Source organism: Poecilia reticulata, linkage group LG17 (assembly GCF_000633615.1).
Source record: "Poecilia reticulata strain Guanapo linkage group LG17, Guppy_female_1.0+MT, whole genome shotgun sequence".
In the NCBI taxonomy this organism is placed as follows: Eukaryota; Metazoa; Chordata; class Actinopteri; order Cyprinodontiformes; family Poeciliidae; genus Poecilia; species Poecilia reticulata.
In genome coordinates this window covers 16,209,609-16,224,272 of record NC_024347.1, presented here as the reverse complement: position 1 = coordinate 16,224,272, position 14,664 = coordinate 16,209,609, and the positions used below count along the sequence as shown (strand labels likewise).

Here is a 14,664-nt window from a genome sequence, read left to right as displayed (position 1 = left end):
ATCATCATCCGCTTACCACTTCCTGTTTTCTTCTTTGTCTTTTTTGCCAGAAGTAACATCACATAATGCGTATGATGTGAAAAAGTGTTTCTATTGAAATACACAAATTTTAATACAGCCGAAAAACCACCTCATCATAACTCAAAAACGTTTTATCGTTTTTCCACCGTGTTTCCGTTAGGTAAATTGGTAAATTTATGTTTGTCATTCCGATTTCGGTAAATATATTGTCAAACAAAGCAGAGCTACTGTATTGCTTGGTGTTTTTGGAGCTTAACTTTCCATTGTTCCACCTTGATTGGCCTCTCAGAGGTAAACATTTAAACCAAGGCAACGTGGTAACACAGTTTTTTAATGACTTCATGCTCACGGTTTCCATCTCTTTTTGTCATGGGCTAGATTAAAAAAAAAAGCTGACAACTCGTTTTCCTTCAAATGCCATTTTGTAAGCTGTTCTTAGGTGAGAACAATCACAATTTCTCTTATTTGAATAAATATTTGAGTGCCTTAAAAGCATCCGAAGTGCAATTACCTGGAAATTAAATATGCCGTCATGCTATTATCACAGTGATTTCTTCTGCCTCTCTGCTTCTCCATTCATAATTCAACCTTTTATGCACTTCCCATGTTGTAAGTGGTGCCATGGCTCCTGCCACGGCGGCCTCACGGAGACGTGCAGACATGAAACATTCTGCAGCCGTGGAGAGGAGAGGCTGAAGGAGCCGGTAAACTACTGGTCAAAGTGTTTGTCGGTATTTCAGTTAGATTGCATGTAGGCCAAAACTGGAGATGAGCTGCTGGGTATCTAAACATGGAGGAAGATCTGTGAGAGTTTATGTGGTCATCCCAAAGGATTGTGGGCAGATTTTTTAATCTGTTAACATGCATAAATGTAGTAAAAGGTTTGCATATAACGTGTCATGAGCCGTGTTTCCATTGCAAATGTACGCAAAACGTTGTCAATATTCCCCTAATGTCGAACAATCCCAATTTCACAATTGCTGTGTTTCGATTAAATAAGACACAAATTTAAAATAATGCATGAATAAATTTATTCATGCAGTAAATTATAAAAAAAACATGCCGTGCCATCATCTATCTTCTTCTTTGTGGTTTTCGCCAGTGGCAACACCCGGTTGTTGGTCATGTGACTCGTGTGTTTCCATTGCAGTTTCTAAACCAATTTCTTTACAGCCAAAAAACTACCTCATCCTAGTGCCAAAACATTTTATGTAAAAAAAAATAAGATTGGCACATTTCCATGATGCAAATTTATTTTCAAAATGTAAAATTGTGCAAATGTAGCGTTAATGGAAAGGCAGCTACAGACAATGGCTGAGTTTTTATTACAAATGAGATCAGATCTTTGCCTAGAATATTCAGCTAACGTTGAAGAAACACAATTTTGCTATTGTAGTGTTTCCTTTAAATAAGAAATTAAATTAATGAATAAGTTTGTTCACGTGTTAAGTCATTAAAATTGATGGCTGCAACAGATGTAAAAAGTTATATGAAATATATTTATAAAGCAGCCAATCAGAAGAAACCTTGGCGTCTTATCCAGGTGTAGGAGCAAAAAGCCTCTTATACTTGGGAGCAGCTACATTTGCGATGCTTTGAGGAAATTGTAGTCACTAATTTTGTAGAAGAGCTGTGGATTCAACAACTTTTTATAAACTGCAATTCTGAGATCTCCAGTGAATCCAGCTCCACATTGTCCAAAAAACAAACAAAAAAAGCATCATCTTCCTGCTACTTCCTGTCATTTTCTTCTCCTTTTCCACCAGTAGAAGAGGCAAAAGGACGAATGATGTTTCTTAATTAACAAACTTATTCATTTTAATTGCTTTTGTTATTTAATGGAAACATCACAATTGCAAATCTGTATATATTTTTTTTAAATATGTGAATTTCAACAAAGTTTTGTGCACATTTGTAATGGGAACGCAGCAGGAGAGGTGGGGTACACTCTGCCCCGCTACCCTGAAAGAATGAGCAGATAATGGATGGTTATCTGATGAGTTTTACAGGATACAGAAAACACGGCGCAGCAGCAAATCAAACCAGGCAGAGAGTGATCTCCCCTTTTAACAACTACCCAAAGATTAAAGTGATCTTGAAGTTCTGAGGTGCAGGCAAAGGTTGAAGGTGACAGGGATGGGCATTTTGAAAAGAAGTAGGCTTAAATAATAAATCAGGCTTTTATCACTTGGAACTGGATGTCGGTCTGATTTGTGAGATATGAAGCCCTTTTAGAGACTGTCAAGTGTCAGAGAGATTTTTGGAGAGTGAGAGAAACACAAGGAGGCAGTTTGATCTCGACCATATAGTATCAGAAAAAAGACTCGATGAAGGGGGGAAGGTCTGTGTAGAGGAGGATGATGATGAGGGGCGTTTTCTGGATGATGATGGATGGTACTCAGGGAATGTAAATGCAACCATTTAAGTGAGTTAATGTGGAGATATATGATGACTCTGTTGGTTCTCTGAGGGTAAACCTTCACTGAAAAGTGGTTCTTTTAGACAATTATTTATTAAAGTTTTTCCCCCCTATGTACATATATTAAAATTAAAGGGGTAATATTATTTAAATTGACTACTTTGAGCTTTGCATCATGTTATACTTTTATTCCTTCATCAAAAATGTACCTGTAGTGTTGCTTTGATTCTTTCATGCATGTTTGATATGTAATTTAAAAATGCAGTATTATATATGCTGCCATTTTATAGCACAATTAATAAACTTTAACTTCAGTTGTTAAAAAAAATGCTGTATATATCTAATGCGACTTAACCTTGACTTTGTAATTTATCATCTTGAAATTGGGCCTCTGTCTCTTTAAAAACTCCTGCTCTTTCTGAAACTCCGCCTTCAGGAAGTCATCACAAGATGGCTCCTCTATTGAACCTTTAACAATGTTTTTACCAGTGTTTCGGTGAGAAGTAGCTAACACAGTGAGCTCTGCAGGTACGCAGTTTAGTTTCACCAGGTGTTTGCTGATTGCTGCTGGCTAGTCTGAAGGAGCTGAGTGCAGGAGGGCTGATCTGTGAGGCAAAAGCTCAGATGTTTGGAAACTGCACAATTTTGTTACTTTGTTTTCCGACAAGGAGCTGCGTCTCAAAGGGGGAACTAAATCCTCCCAGGCGCTTTGCACAGCTGAATGGTTGCCATGGAGATTAAAGGATTTCTCAAACATGCATGAAAGAATCAAGGCAACACTCCATGTATGTTTTAGATGAGGGAATAACATTATCAAATGATGTAAAGCTAAAAAAAAAAAAGTTCACTTTACATAATACTGCTGCTTTAATGCAGAACTGCTTTCTGACGTGCCAAAGGCGGAGTTTTGGAAAGAGCAGAAGCTTCTTATTTATTTATTTTTTCTTCATATGGAGATGTGACCCAATTTCAAGATGTCAGACTTCAAAATCAAATTTATTTTGAGTTATTGGAGATATACACAGCATTTTTATAACAACTGAAGGTATCACAGTTTCTTTATTGTGCTATAAAATGATTCTGTGACTGGAAAACATAACGCTGCTCCTTTAAAATTTTTATTTTTCTTCATTTTTCAATCAGTCTTGCAGACACAGATTTTATTTAAGATCCTCTTTTTCTATTTGTACTCATGATGATTATACAGAAAAGTTACAAAGGTACCAGGATAGATCTTGTTTCACCAGTTTCACCCGTTAGTGTGAAGGGTGTAGATCTAGGGATCTTATCCTGCAATTTTTAGATGCATCCCTTTTTCCGAAACAACCAAACCAAACGAAGGGCACCCCTGGTCTAAACACACTCACAGCTGTTAGCGTAAATGGTAAGCTATGCTCAATGTTATAAATGATGGTTTCAGAAATAAAAACAGTGAGTTTAATGCATATTACATTCTGCATATCCATGTTACACTTATATGTTATAAGCAGAAAGCTGCCAAAATCAGGACATTCCTTTGGAAAATTGTAATTTCCGTCAGATTAAAGAGATTACCCATGCAAAATGTCATGCACATTGTACCTTCAGCTTATTGTAAGTCTTTTTGCATGCCTGAATTCAGCTTGTAATTCTCGTTTCTGCCAGCTGCATAAATAAAATATAAGGATTTTCTCTCTTTTCTCTGAACTCCTTCCTTTACCTCCAGTTATTACTGACGAGAAGCAAGTCTGACTTTCATCTTAAATAATGTCAACTTGGATGAGTCACGGGGCGTCGTCGCAGTGGCTTACACTGCTCACAGTGAGCATGGCTCCGTATCCCATCATGCTCTGGGGCTGAGGCTGGGTGAAATCACTGCTGAGACCCCGAGGGAGTGCTTAGCAAAAATATAAAGTTACTCTGCTGGATCCTGGAAGTATAGGAGAAATGGTACCGTTTTACAAGGAAATTCAGTTTCATGTATATTTGAATATTAAACTGATAAAACCTTAATATCTTTCAGATTGCATTAGCTTTAAATGCATCACAGCTGTAAGAATTATGTAGCCGCAATCCTTTTGATTTACGGCCTGTTACATACATTTTCTCTCATATACATGGAAATTTCATGGATGCGCCATAGCTGGTGGTTTAATTTGATAGAATTTGCATGGCTGGTCTTAAAAGTATTTTATAATCCCACACATGAGTAGACTGTGGTTATATTTGAAGCTAAGGCCAACACGCACTGTGACGAAAAGTGTCTGGCTGTACGCTTTGGCTCTAACGCTTTGGTTCTTAAACACAAAGAAAATTGAAAGATTTTTTCTGAAAATGTCTAATATTAGTGTATTGATGGAAATCTAGACCTCAGTTAAAAAAATGATCAAGACTACAACACATATGAACAACAAAGGAGTGTGGACTGCCATAATGATTGGACTAGGACAGTTTCTTTCTTTCTAATTAAACACATCATGAATGGTCAATAGCCGTTTTTTTTTTGTTTTTTTTTGGCCAAATTGAGATTGATTTACTTTGCAAAACTGCAATGGAAACACTTTTTATGCATCACAGGAGTCACATGATCAGCAACCAGATGTTGTCACTGGCAAAACTACAAAGAAGACAACAGGAAGTAGTTAGAGGGTCAAGGAGCGGCATGTTCTTTACAACCTTATTTACATGTGATTTTAATTGTGTTTCTTATTTAATGGAAACATCACAATTACAAAATAGTGTTTTTTGACATTAATGGAATATTGACAAAGTTTTGAGCACATTTGTAATGGAAAAGCAGCTACAGAGGAATAAATGCAGCAGGAGGCTTGAGCTCCATATGGACTTGGCAGGGCCTGGTCATGTGACTTCAGTCTGTCCTGAGCTGCAGCGTTGCAACAAATGAGGTCAGCCTCCAGGTATGGGCTTAAACAGCAGGCAGAACCCCAGGACGAACACTCCTCCACACACACGCACACACACACACTGTGTGGAAGTGCACATATTAAAGCTTACAGTGCGCTGCAGATCCACAGACTCATCGTGCATAAACACAAACAGCGCGTCTGGGCCACAGTGAAGATGAAGTGATGCAAAATGACATCAGTCGCTCCTGCTTCTGCATGTGACTCATTACAAGGCTGGCTGCTGGAGGCTCGGCATTATCTCTGCTGCAAGCGAGCAAACAGGCCAGGTTATCAGCGCTGCCATCACCTGAAGTGGACACGAGCCTATTGATCCCTGGTTTGATGGGAGGAGGATCTTGGTCGCTGAGCAGGAAATGAATGTTGCACAAGGAAGCTGTCGATATGTTGTGTGTACGGGCAGATTTAGGTCCTGTGTCCATACATCTTTAGAATACAGAGGGCTGCAAAATCATAGCATATTATTCTTCATTTTTATATTTTTTTTCTGCCCCTCTAATCGTTAGTGCTTCCGCTGCCACTGCAGAGCCGTGTTTCTCATCTAATTGCTAACATTTTTGCTTTTTTTTGTTTGGAGCTTGACAAGTACTTGACATATGACGAGGTTATGCATGAGCAGAGGACTGGCACACAATCATACACGCACACACTCATACCTAAAGGCAATTTATGTGGAACAACACGCAAACTCCATGCACAACCCAAGAAAGCTGCAAGGCAGCAGCGCCAACACCTGCACCACCTTTTATTAAACACATGATAAAAATATTGAAGGAAAAACAGGAAAACATTTTATTTTTCACTTACAATGTCACCTACAGGGGGAAAACCCTAAATATTTTTTTATTTATGCTATTTTAAAGCATTAAAACACTCCAGACATGTTTTTTGTAACTAGCATTACGAATGCAACTAAGATGTCAAACTAACCAATTATGAAACTTGGTTGATTCATAATTGGTGACCATATTATGCTTTATTATGTGAAACCCTTTGAACTGTTGCTGAAATGTGCTACACAGATCAACTTTTCTTAAAACCTGCTGTTGCTGCTGTTGATTCTGAATCGTCCCCAATCACTCAAGTCATTATAAACATTAAAACAGAGTTTAATCATTACTTCATCTACTGCTGAGGCCATTTCAGTCAGATTGAATCAAAAGGATCTGTCTTGAATCTACTTCTTAATTACTTTGAGTGCCACTGTGGCATTTCAACATATCAGCATCAGCAAACTTAGCATAATGAGCTTTGTGGCCCTGAATTTCAGAAACAGCAGCAGGTCCCTCATCATGTCCAGTTTATAGAGCCGAGGATGTGAGCTCCGGTTGGCAATTAAGGTTTTCAGATTTCAGCAACTCTTGTATGATGAGACGCCGGTTAAGCTAATCCTCTATCCACTTTACTTGCGTGGACTCAGGCTTCTTTGTATCAGAGAGAAAGGGAGAGATAAAAAAATGAGAAAGAGGATGATGTAAGTAAAGAAAGGGAAGTCGAAAACTGCACCGAAGGTAGTGAGGACAGTAAGGAGAGAACAGAAAGGGAAAGAGGATGAATAATCCTGGAAATTAAGAATTTTGTCAAGAATTTTTCTAAGATTTTTCATGATAAAAATATGGAAAAAAAGAAGTTTCTTGCATATTTTTACAAAAAGAAAGTTTCTTTTAGCAAACTTTCTATTGACATTTACTGCAGAACAACACACATCATCCAAACATACCTGCGCAAAGAACAAACTGACCTTGGTTTACCTGCAGACTTTGGCTCATCAAACATTGTTCTTATCTCAGGTAGCAAGCTGCAACCTGAACTAAATAACAACAAAAAAAGGCTCAGAAAAAGTGTAGAGCTAGGAATTAGAGAAAGGTTTTATTAAGTACATTTTATTAAAAATAAATAAATGAATTAGTTCCTTTGCCTTATTCCAGTGCTCCCAGTACCGACTGTAGAAATAAACCACTCCAGCCAGAAACAACCAATCAGAGTCAAGAGGAGGGGCTTAGTGCTGTCAATAATTCTCATGCTAACCCGTCTAGCCTGACACGAATGCTAACGCTAGCTATCATTAGCACATTGAGCAGTGGCAGTGAGTACATGATATTGATTGACAGCGCTAAGATCCTCGTCGTTTAAATCTCGACCTGTTTAGAGTTGTATTTGAATCAATCAATTATGAATTTAATGATGGCACTTGACTTAATGTAATGTTTTGATAGTTGATTCTATGTTGCATGACTCTGTGTTTTTGTGTTTGTTATGATGTAAAGCACTTTGAAATGCCTTGCTGCTGAAATGTGCTATACACATAAAGTTTGATTGATTTGATTGATTGTCCTGGCTCTGATTGGTTGTTTTTGTTTGGGAGCGCTGCATTTATTTAGATGACGATAACAGGGAAGAGATAGAGGATAACAATCTTTTCGGAGATTATCCGTTTTATATTGAAATGTCACAATATGGTGATAGTTTCAGCTAATGTCTAAAAACATATTTTTGTAAAAGTTACATTTTGCAACTTTATCTCATAGATAAATGAGTTGCTGTAAAGAGGATTTTGTAAATTCGTGGTTAAAAATAAACTTTTCTTCAACTTCTTATAATATCAACAATGACATTTTCCTTTAGTTCAAGTTCACATTGTTTCTTCATTCATAATGACATGCAGCTGCGCAGCCTTTAATGGGAAAAGTGCCCCAGACAGAAAAAAATAATCTGTCTCTCCTCCTGCTGTATCATCTCCGTGTGAGGACTCGCTATTATCATCATCTCCCCAGACACAGATCCCGACAAGTGATCTGTACGTGCATTAGTCATCCTGACACAAAAGTACATTATTCATCTTCTGGTCACTGCTGCTCTCTGGCCTGCTGTAGCACAGGACAGTAAAGGGGAAGCTAATTGATTTTATTGGTTCATTTACGTATTTTTGGTTTGAAACTCTGCATCTTTAGGCAGGTCATCGCATCAAACACGTTTCTCACATTTTAACAAAAGTATTTATCCTGGAAGGACACACCTAATTCAAAGGGCAAACATGTTATGACCAACAGGTGACATTTGAGTGTGAACAGTAGATGCGCATCAAAGGCACTAATGCAGGTTTATTACAGCTTTATCACTGCTGTGGTCACTACTGGAGGTCAGCTCTGGTTGTTAGCCCTCTATTAGCATTTCAAAGGGACTCGCAACTTTTCGTTCTCACCTGATGAGCTGATTATTCACGGTAACAAACCAATGCCAGCAGATTAAAAGTTTAAGAGGTTCTGCTAAAATTTAAGAAAATAGAGGCTAAAATGTTGCCTATGTTTATGGACAAAAAAAAAGGTCTCAACATTACAACATTAGTTTACTCTCCAGGAATCTAAAAAAAGAGATTCTGCATGATGGAAATTAGTTTTTAATTCTGTTTATATTTATATATAATTAGTTTTATATTCTGAAAAAACTGGATTTAAATAATACTTACAGGTTTGTGAGATTTTTAATTTGTACATGTCAGTCATTAGTAGATATGTTTAGCTCTGACCTGATGTGTGACAAAAGAAACACCTGAGGAGCCAAAGAAACAGGAATTTAGCCTGAAGGTTTAGCTCGTCCTCTAACAACAAAGCTTATACTGTAAGCTGACTGACCCTTCATTGAGGAGGATTTTTCTGCATAAATAAGAATGAAACCAGTTAAAAGAGGGGAAAGCCTCTTCAGTCCAGAAGCTATTCATGTCAATACCAAATTAGCATCGAATAATGCCGTCCGTTTCCCCTTTCACTTTGCAGGCAGCAGGGCAGCAGCGGCCTGTAGAGATGCTGTGATGTAGCGGGGGGCGACTCTATAGCACTTCATATCCTGCCAGGGTGAGATTCAATTAAAGCATTACTGATGCAGAAGAGGGTAGAGTCGCTTGTTGATTCGGGGGCTTAGTTTGACCTGATGGACGTGTTGGCTGGGCACCAATATGAAGTTGTAGGAGCTGCAAAGTGTCATTGTTAGTGCATTACCTATTGCCTTGATTATACAAATGACAGGAAGCATGTGTTTTGAGTTATAACTCAAACATCAGATGTTTTGTCAACTTATTCTCTTGAATCTGTACATGAATATGTATTAAGATTAGGTTTTGTAAAGAAGCATCAGAAAATCGTATTATTGCAACAGATTAGAAAGAAGTGTAATTCTTACATTCAACATTTGATTTTAATTCATACTTAATTGATCTGTCATGTACAATGGCATTGTAGATAGAAAAAAAGAGCAAATTTCTGAGAAAAAAAAACTCAAAATAGTTTTTGAGTTTGAAAAGCGGAAAATCTGCTAGAAAAAAACTCAAATATTTGAAAAATAATTGCGAAATTTCTGAGGATAAAAAGTCAAACGTTTTAGAAATTTACTGAGTTTCAAAAGCCAAAAATGTTCAACTTTTGAAATTCAGAAATTTTCTAGAAAATTTCTGAACTTTTTATAGCAAAGTTTGACGCTTCAAACTTAGAACTTTCCAAGTTTTTTTTTTAGAAAACGTCTGCAATTAATCCTAAAATTTTTCTAGCAAATTTTAAAGTTTTCAAACTCAGAAATGTTATTGTTTTTTCTAGAAAATTTCTGAGATTTTTTTTGGTGGAAATCAACTGCAATTTTTTTTCAATCTACAATGGCCCCAATATGTTGTAACATTTATGAAGCCATTTTTTATTAAATATAACCAGCACAATAAGATGGCCGCTAAAATTCTCTAATTAGACTGAAAACAACAGATGAGGGCTTTCAGAGATTTGTTGCACTCTGTTGCAACATCAAAATGAAAACCTTTTTGCATTTCAGTCTGACTGTCGTCAGATTGGAAAGCATGGAGCATCTTTTAACAATGGTTATTATTTCTTGCTCCTTGTGCTCTTGTTGAACCCACCTGATGTTCATTCACTGCCAGGACATCCAGCAGGGATTTGCTAGCTAAAGAGATGTGTGGCGTTTCTTCAGCACCTGTTACGTCTTAACCAGAAACCTGATCGTCGGCAGGTACAAGAATAGCTCTGCCAGACCTTAAAGGCCCCTCATCTGGCCCTCCATAAACTGCTCCTGATCTTCTGTTCCTGCTCAGAGGAAATACTCTGCACCTTGTTTTTGTTTAAAGTAACATCCTGAGCTTGTCTAAGCCTTGAAAAGCCTTAATTCATATTTTATTGGAGTAGCATAACCTTACATTGAAATAAGAAGAAAGCCTTTACTTGAAATAAATTTGAAAAGATAGAGTCTCACATTACTAAAGACATGTTTTAAGTAATCACCGGTAGAATATAGAATAAAGTTTAAATCTTTAACTTAATTTGATAAGAGTTAAAGGGAGCGGATATATACAAAATATTCATAATTCAGCATTAGTTTAAGACTGATACTAGAGTAATAAGATCAGTACTTTGGTTTCAGATTCCCTCTTGAAATTTTATTTCTTGTGTTATAGTTCTTTAAACTCTACTGTAAAAAAATGTTGCTGAGATTTTTTTTCTCAAATTATAATTGCTTGCACTTTATTAAGAAAACACTCCACAAAAAATTATTTAGTTTTTTTATAGTTTCCTTGTTTTCTTGGCCTCTCTTGAAAATGGGAAACATGAGGAAACATCATGTAAGACAGAAAAATACAGTGAAATAAAAACGTGACCCTATGTACAGTCAGGTCAACACAGCAAAAGTGTAAAAGAACTGGAACTATGATAACCCTAACCCGAACCCGAAGGAGGTTCAAATCATGCCCCTATTCATAGTCAAGAGGATGAGAAAGGAGATAAAAATATCTAAAAGAAAATCACAGCATGAGGTCTGCGGAACAGAAATGCATCTTGGTGGCACTAAGTCTCCATAGCAACCATAGTATACTATCTACATGCTAACAGTTTGACTGAGAAGCATGTCTGGAAAGTTATTTTCTCTCTTGCTATCACAAACATGACTGTGTGTTTTTTAGGATCTAATTGGAATAACCTGCTGTGGTAAGATGAGATCAAGATGGAGCTTTTCAGCAACATTCCAGGTGGGTCTGGTTTTAAAGTATGTCATAAAATACTTTCTTCTGGAATACTTTCTATATATATGTACTGTCATTTCCAATATCAATCAATCAATCAATCAATCTATCTATCTATCTATCTATCGATCTATTGGAAATTTTAGTTAGTGAAAAATGTTCAATATCTATAAAATTAAATATGTTTGTATTAGTTTGTATAGTTGTATGTGTGTATGCTCATATTTATATAGAATGAAAATATGAGAAAACTGGTTTTGATGTAATTAACTTTATAATTACTGAGACCTAGTTAAACAAACCATTTTATTTAACTTTCCCCATCTTTCTCTAACTGATTTTTTTTTAGTAAAGAGGACTGAGTTTTACAGGTAGCCATAAAAATAATTTGCCTACTTGACCCACAATCGTGATTAGATTTTTTTAAACAATAATTTCTACCAATATTTTCTTTCCACCTCCCTTTATTGCCACATTTCCTCATGTCCACCTGTACAAGATCCACCTTGCATCTTGATCATACTTGGTAGCGGGCTGAGCCTGGTAGAGCTGTCCGGAGAACATCCACCCCTGTGCGGCCAGCAGGAGGGGCCGTGCTGAGGTGTTCGAAAAGCCGTAAAAGCTGCTGGTGTGTCGCAAACCAGGTGTTTTTTGCTAAGGTGGGGGAAGGGACGGGAGGGGGGTGAGGAAGGGTGAGTAGGAGGGAGGCGGGTGAGGGAGGAGGTAACTCGCGGAACGGCTGCGCTTCAGACCCAGCGAGAGGATCATGGCGGATGGCCCCAGGTGTAAGCGCAGAAAACAGGCGAACCCGAGGAGGAGCAGCGGTAAGTCTAAAGTCCACTCAAACCGCCTTTAGGGGGGCCGGACGGGCTCTCCGGGAGCTTTCTCGCTCGGTAAAGTCCTCCCGGAGACTTTTGGGAGCGAGTTGGAGGTAATTTCGGGGACTTTTTGACGGGCGAATGAGTGCGGTGGTGTACCGTTATACCTGGCTGGGCTCTCTCTGCTCTCCGCCTAGCGGTGCAACTGGGGCCGCCTGGCCGTTAGAGAACCGTTATCCGCCTGTTAGAATAACCCGAGGAGCGCTTCGTTCTCGGATGTATCCTCCACTTTCCTTCACTTTTTGCCACCCATCTTTGCTCCTGGTGGTCCTTTTTAGCACTTTCTCGCCGATCAGCAACACTTGGCGGCAGGTTGTGGGGCTTTCACGTAACAACGTGGCCCGCTGCAGTTTAGTGATTTTTAGGGCGAGGTTGTTGCGGGGTTAGTTGCAATGCTAACTTGCTGCCACCTCGGGCCGGACAGAAGCTTTCTCCTCTCTTCCCGTTCAAAATGATTGAACTTCGTCTTGTGTTGCTTTTATGGCCGGATGGTAAATTGAGAAAGCAGGAGTTCGTGCTGTGTTCAATGTAGTGGGATTGTTTATTCTATGTCCTCTTCACCCCGCCTTGCTTGCCACAACTGCAGGCAACACATGTTGGCTTTGTTGAGGTAAGAGTTGAAACTATAATAGCTGTTGTTTAAAAGGCGACATTTTTAGGTCTCTTCTCTGTGCACCTGCAAACTGTAAGTAAAGCTGGATTTTAGCCTCTTTAAGTGGTTCAAGAAAGTTTATGTCAGTAAATGCATTCTGATTCGGTTTCACCTGTCTTTTTTTATTATTATGAAATTCTTAATGCACATGGCGATGGTTATTACTAGTTCATGACAGGTTGCTGTCAAATTTTCTTGATATTACACATTTAATCAGACAAAACACACAAAAGTAGAGTTATTGCAATTTTTATATTTATTATGCCTTTGTAATTTCATTAATCATACAGACTTTACAGTAGATTTTTCCCCTAAAAGGTTGTACAGGTGCATTTTAATAAGGTAGAATGTCATTAAAACGTTATTTATTTCAGCAATTAAACACAAAAAATTTATTTTATTATTCATGAAATGTTGTATATCAAGTTATTTTGATAGTTTTGATGCTTTTACAGCTCATTAAACAGTCAATCATTTAGTTTCTCAGAAAATTTGCATATTACATAAAACTGATACAGAAAAGTGTGTGGTTAAAACAGTTGACAACTATAGCGTTGACAGGATTGTTTTTGATTTAAAACAATAATTCATTTTAAAAATTCAATTCAAATACTGAAGATTTATTACATTTCTTTTGATAATTTTGATGATTATGACTTTTAACTAATAAGAACTCATATTTCAGTTTCTCGGAGAAGATAATTTTACATAAGATCAATAAAGCAAGTATTATTCATACAGAAAAGTTATGTTAGGGCCTACAACACAATCAAGGAACTGTTGACTTGACAGTTATTCATCTGTCATTAACACTGATAAGGAGGGAAGGCCACAAAACGTCATTGATAGAGAAACTGGCTGCACTCTGACTGCCTTAGTGGAAAGTTTAGTGGAAGAAAGAAATTTAAGAAAAGAAGGTGTATGAGACATTGGGATGGGCAGTTAACATACCATTTATCATTATTGTGGAAAATAAGTTATGAGAAAAATTATGGCAATGATAAAATAATCAAAAATGCTTGATCAACTTTCAGACTCGCAAAACTTTGATTGGGATTGTTACATTTGCAGTTTGAACTATCCGTTTTCCAATTTTAGTGACATGAAAGCGCCTATTGAATAATTACATTTAACAATATGATTTAATGCAACAATTGTGCATCGAATAGTTCACTGAATATGGCAAGTTCACTTTTAGAGCGGTATTTGTGTTTGCTGCACTCTGGCTGTTTGTAGAGACAGAAGAATAAACAAAAAGACAATCATGATGATAATACATTTTCAATCACTTGTTCCACTTATACTGTGATCACGAAAAATTCCACAAATTATCATGATAAGACTTTGTTGTCCTGATCTCTGATCTGTCCATTTTGTTTAAAAAAAATATTTTAAATTATTTTATTTGGGCTTAATGTCTGAGAAACTGAATTTTGAGTTTCAATTAGATGTGGCCTATAATCATCAAAATTAACAGAATTAGCATCAAAAGTATATTGCTCTGTGTGATAAAGCTGTAAGATATGTTCTTAATAAGTTTATTTACTAAACTGTGTCTTATGTTTTAAATTACTGAGAAGCATACATTTTTAGGTTTTTGTAACTACATGTTCAGAGCCCAAAGTGTCGGGCATTTTTAAGTTTCTCAAGGTGTGACCTCAACTAATCAAGTGTTTATGATGTTGTTTGAAAGTGCAGCTCTCCGTTTTGTTGTAGATGACCCCAAACAAACTTTAAGTGTCATGTTTGATCATTTGGGGCAAAGTTTTATTGGCAAA

General features: G+C 37.2%; 1 protein-coding gene across 2 annotated transcripts in view; it reads left to right on the top strand.

Annotated features, from left to right (window-relative positions):
- zeb1a (zinc finger E-box binding homeobox 1a) overlaps window positions 1-14,664 on the top strand; it is a 93,404-nt gene that overhangs the window by 15,374 nt on the left and 63,366 nt on the right. The window contains exon 2 of one of the 2 annotated variants that reach the window (XM_008433929.2): window positions 11,297-11,362. In XM_008433929.2, the coding sequence (XP_008432151.1) occupies window positions 11,338-11,362 (25 nt within the window). In that variant the 5' untranslated portion in view covers window positions 11,297-11,337. Of the gene's footprint in view, window positions 1-11,296; window positions 11,363-11,862; window positions 12,181-14,664 lie in introns of those variants that run through there. The other variant, XM_008433927.2, reaches the window with a different exon arrangement.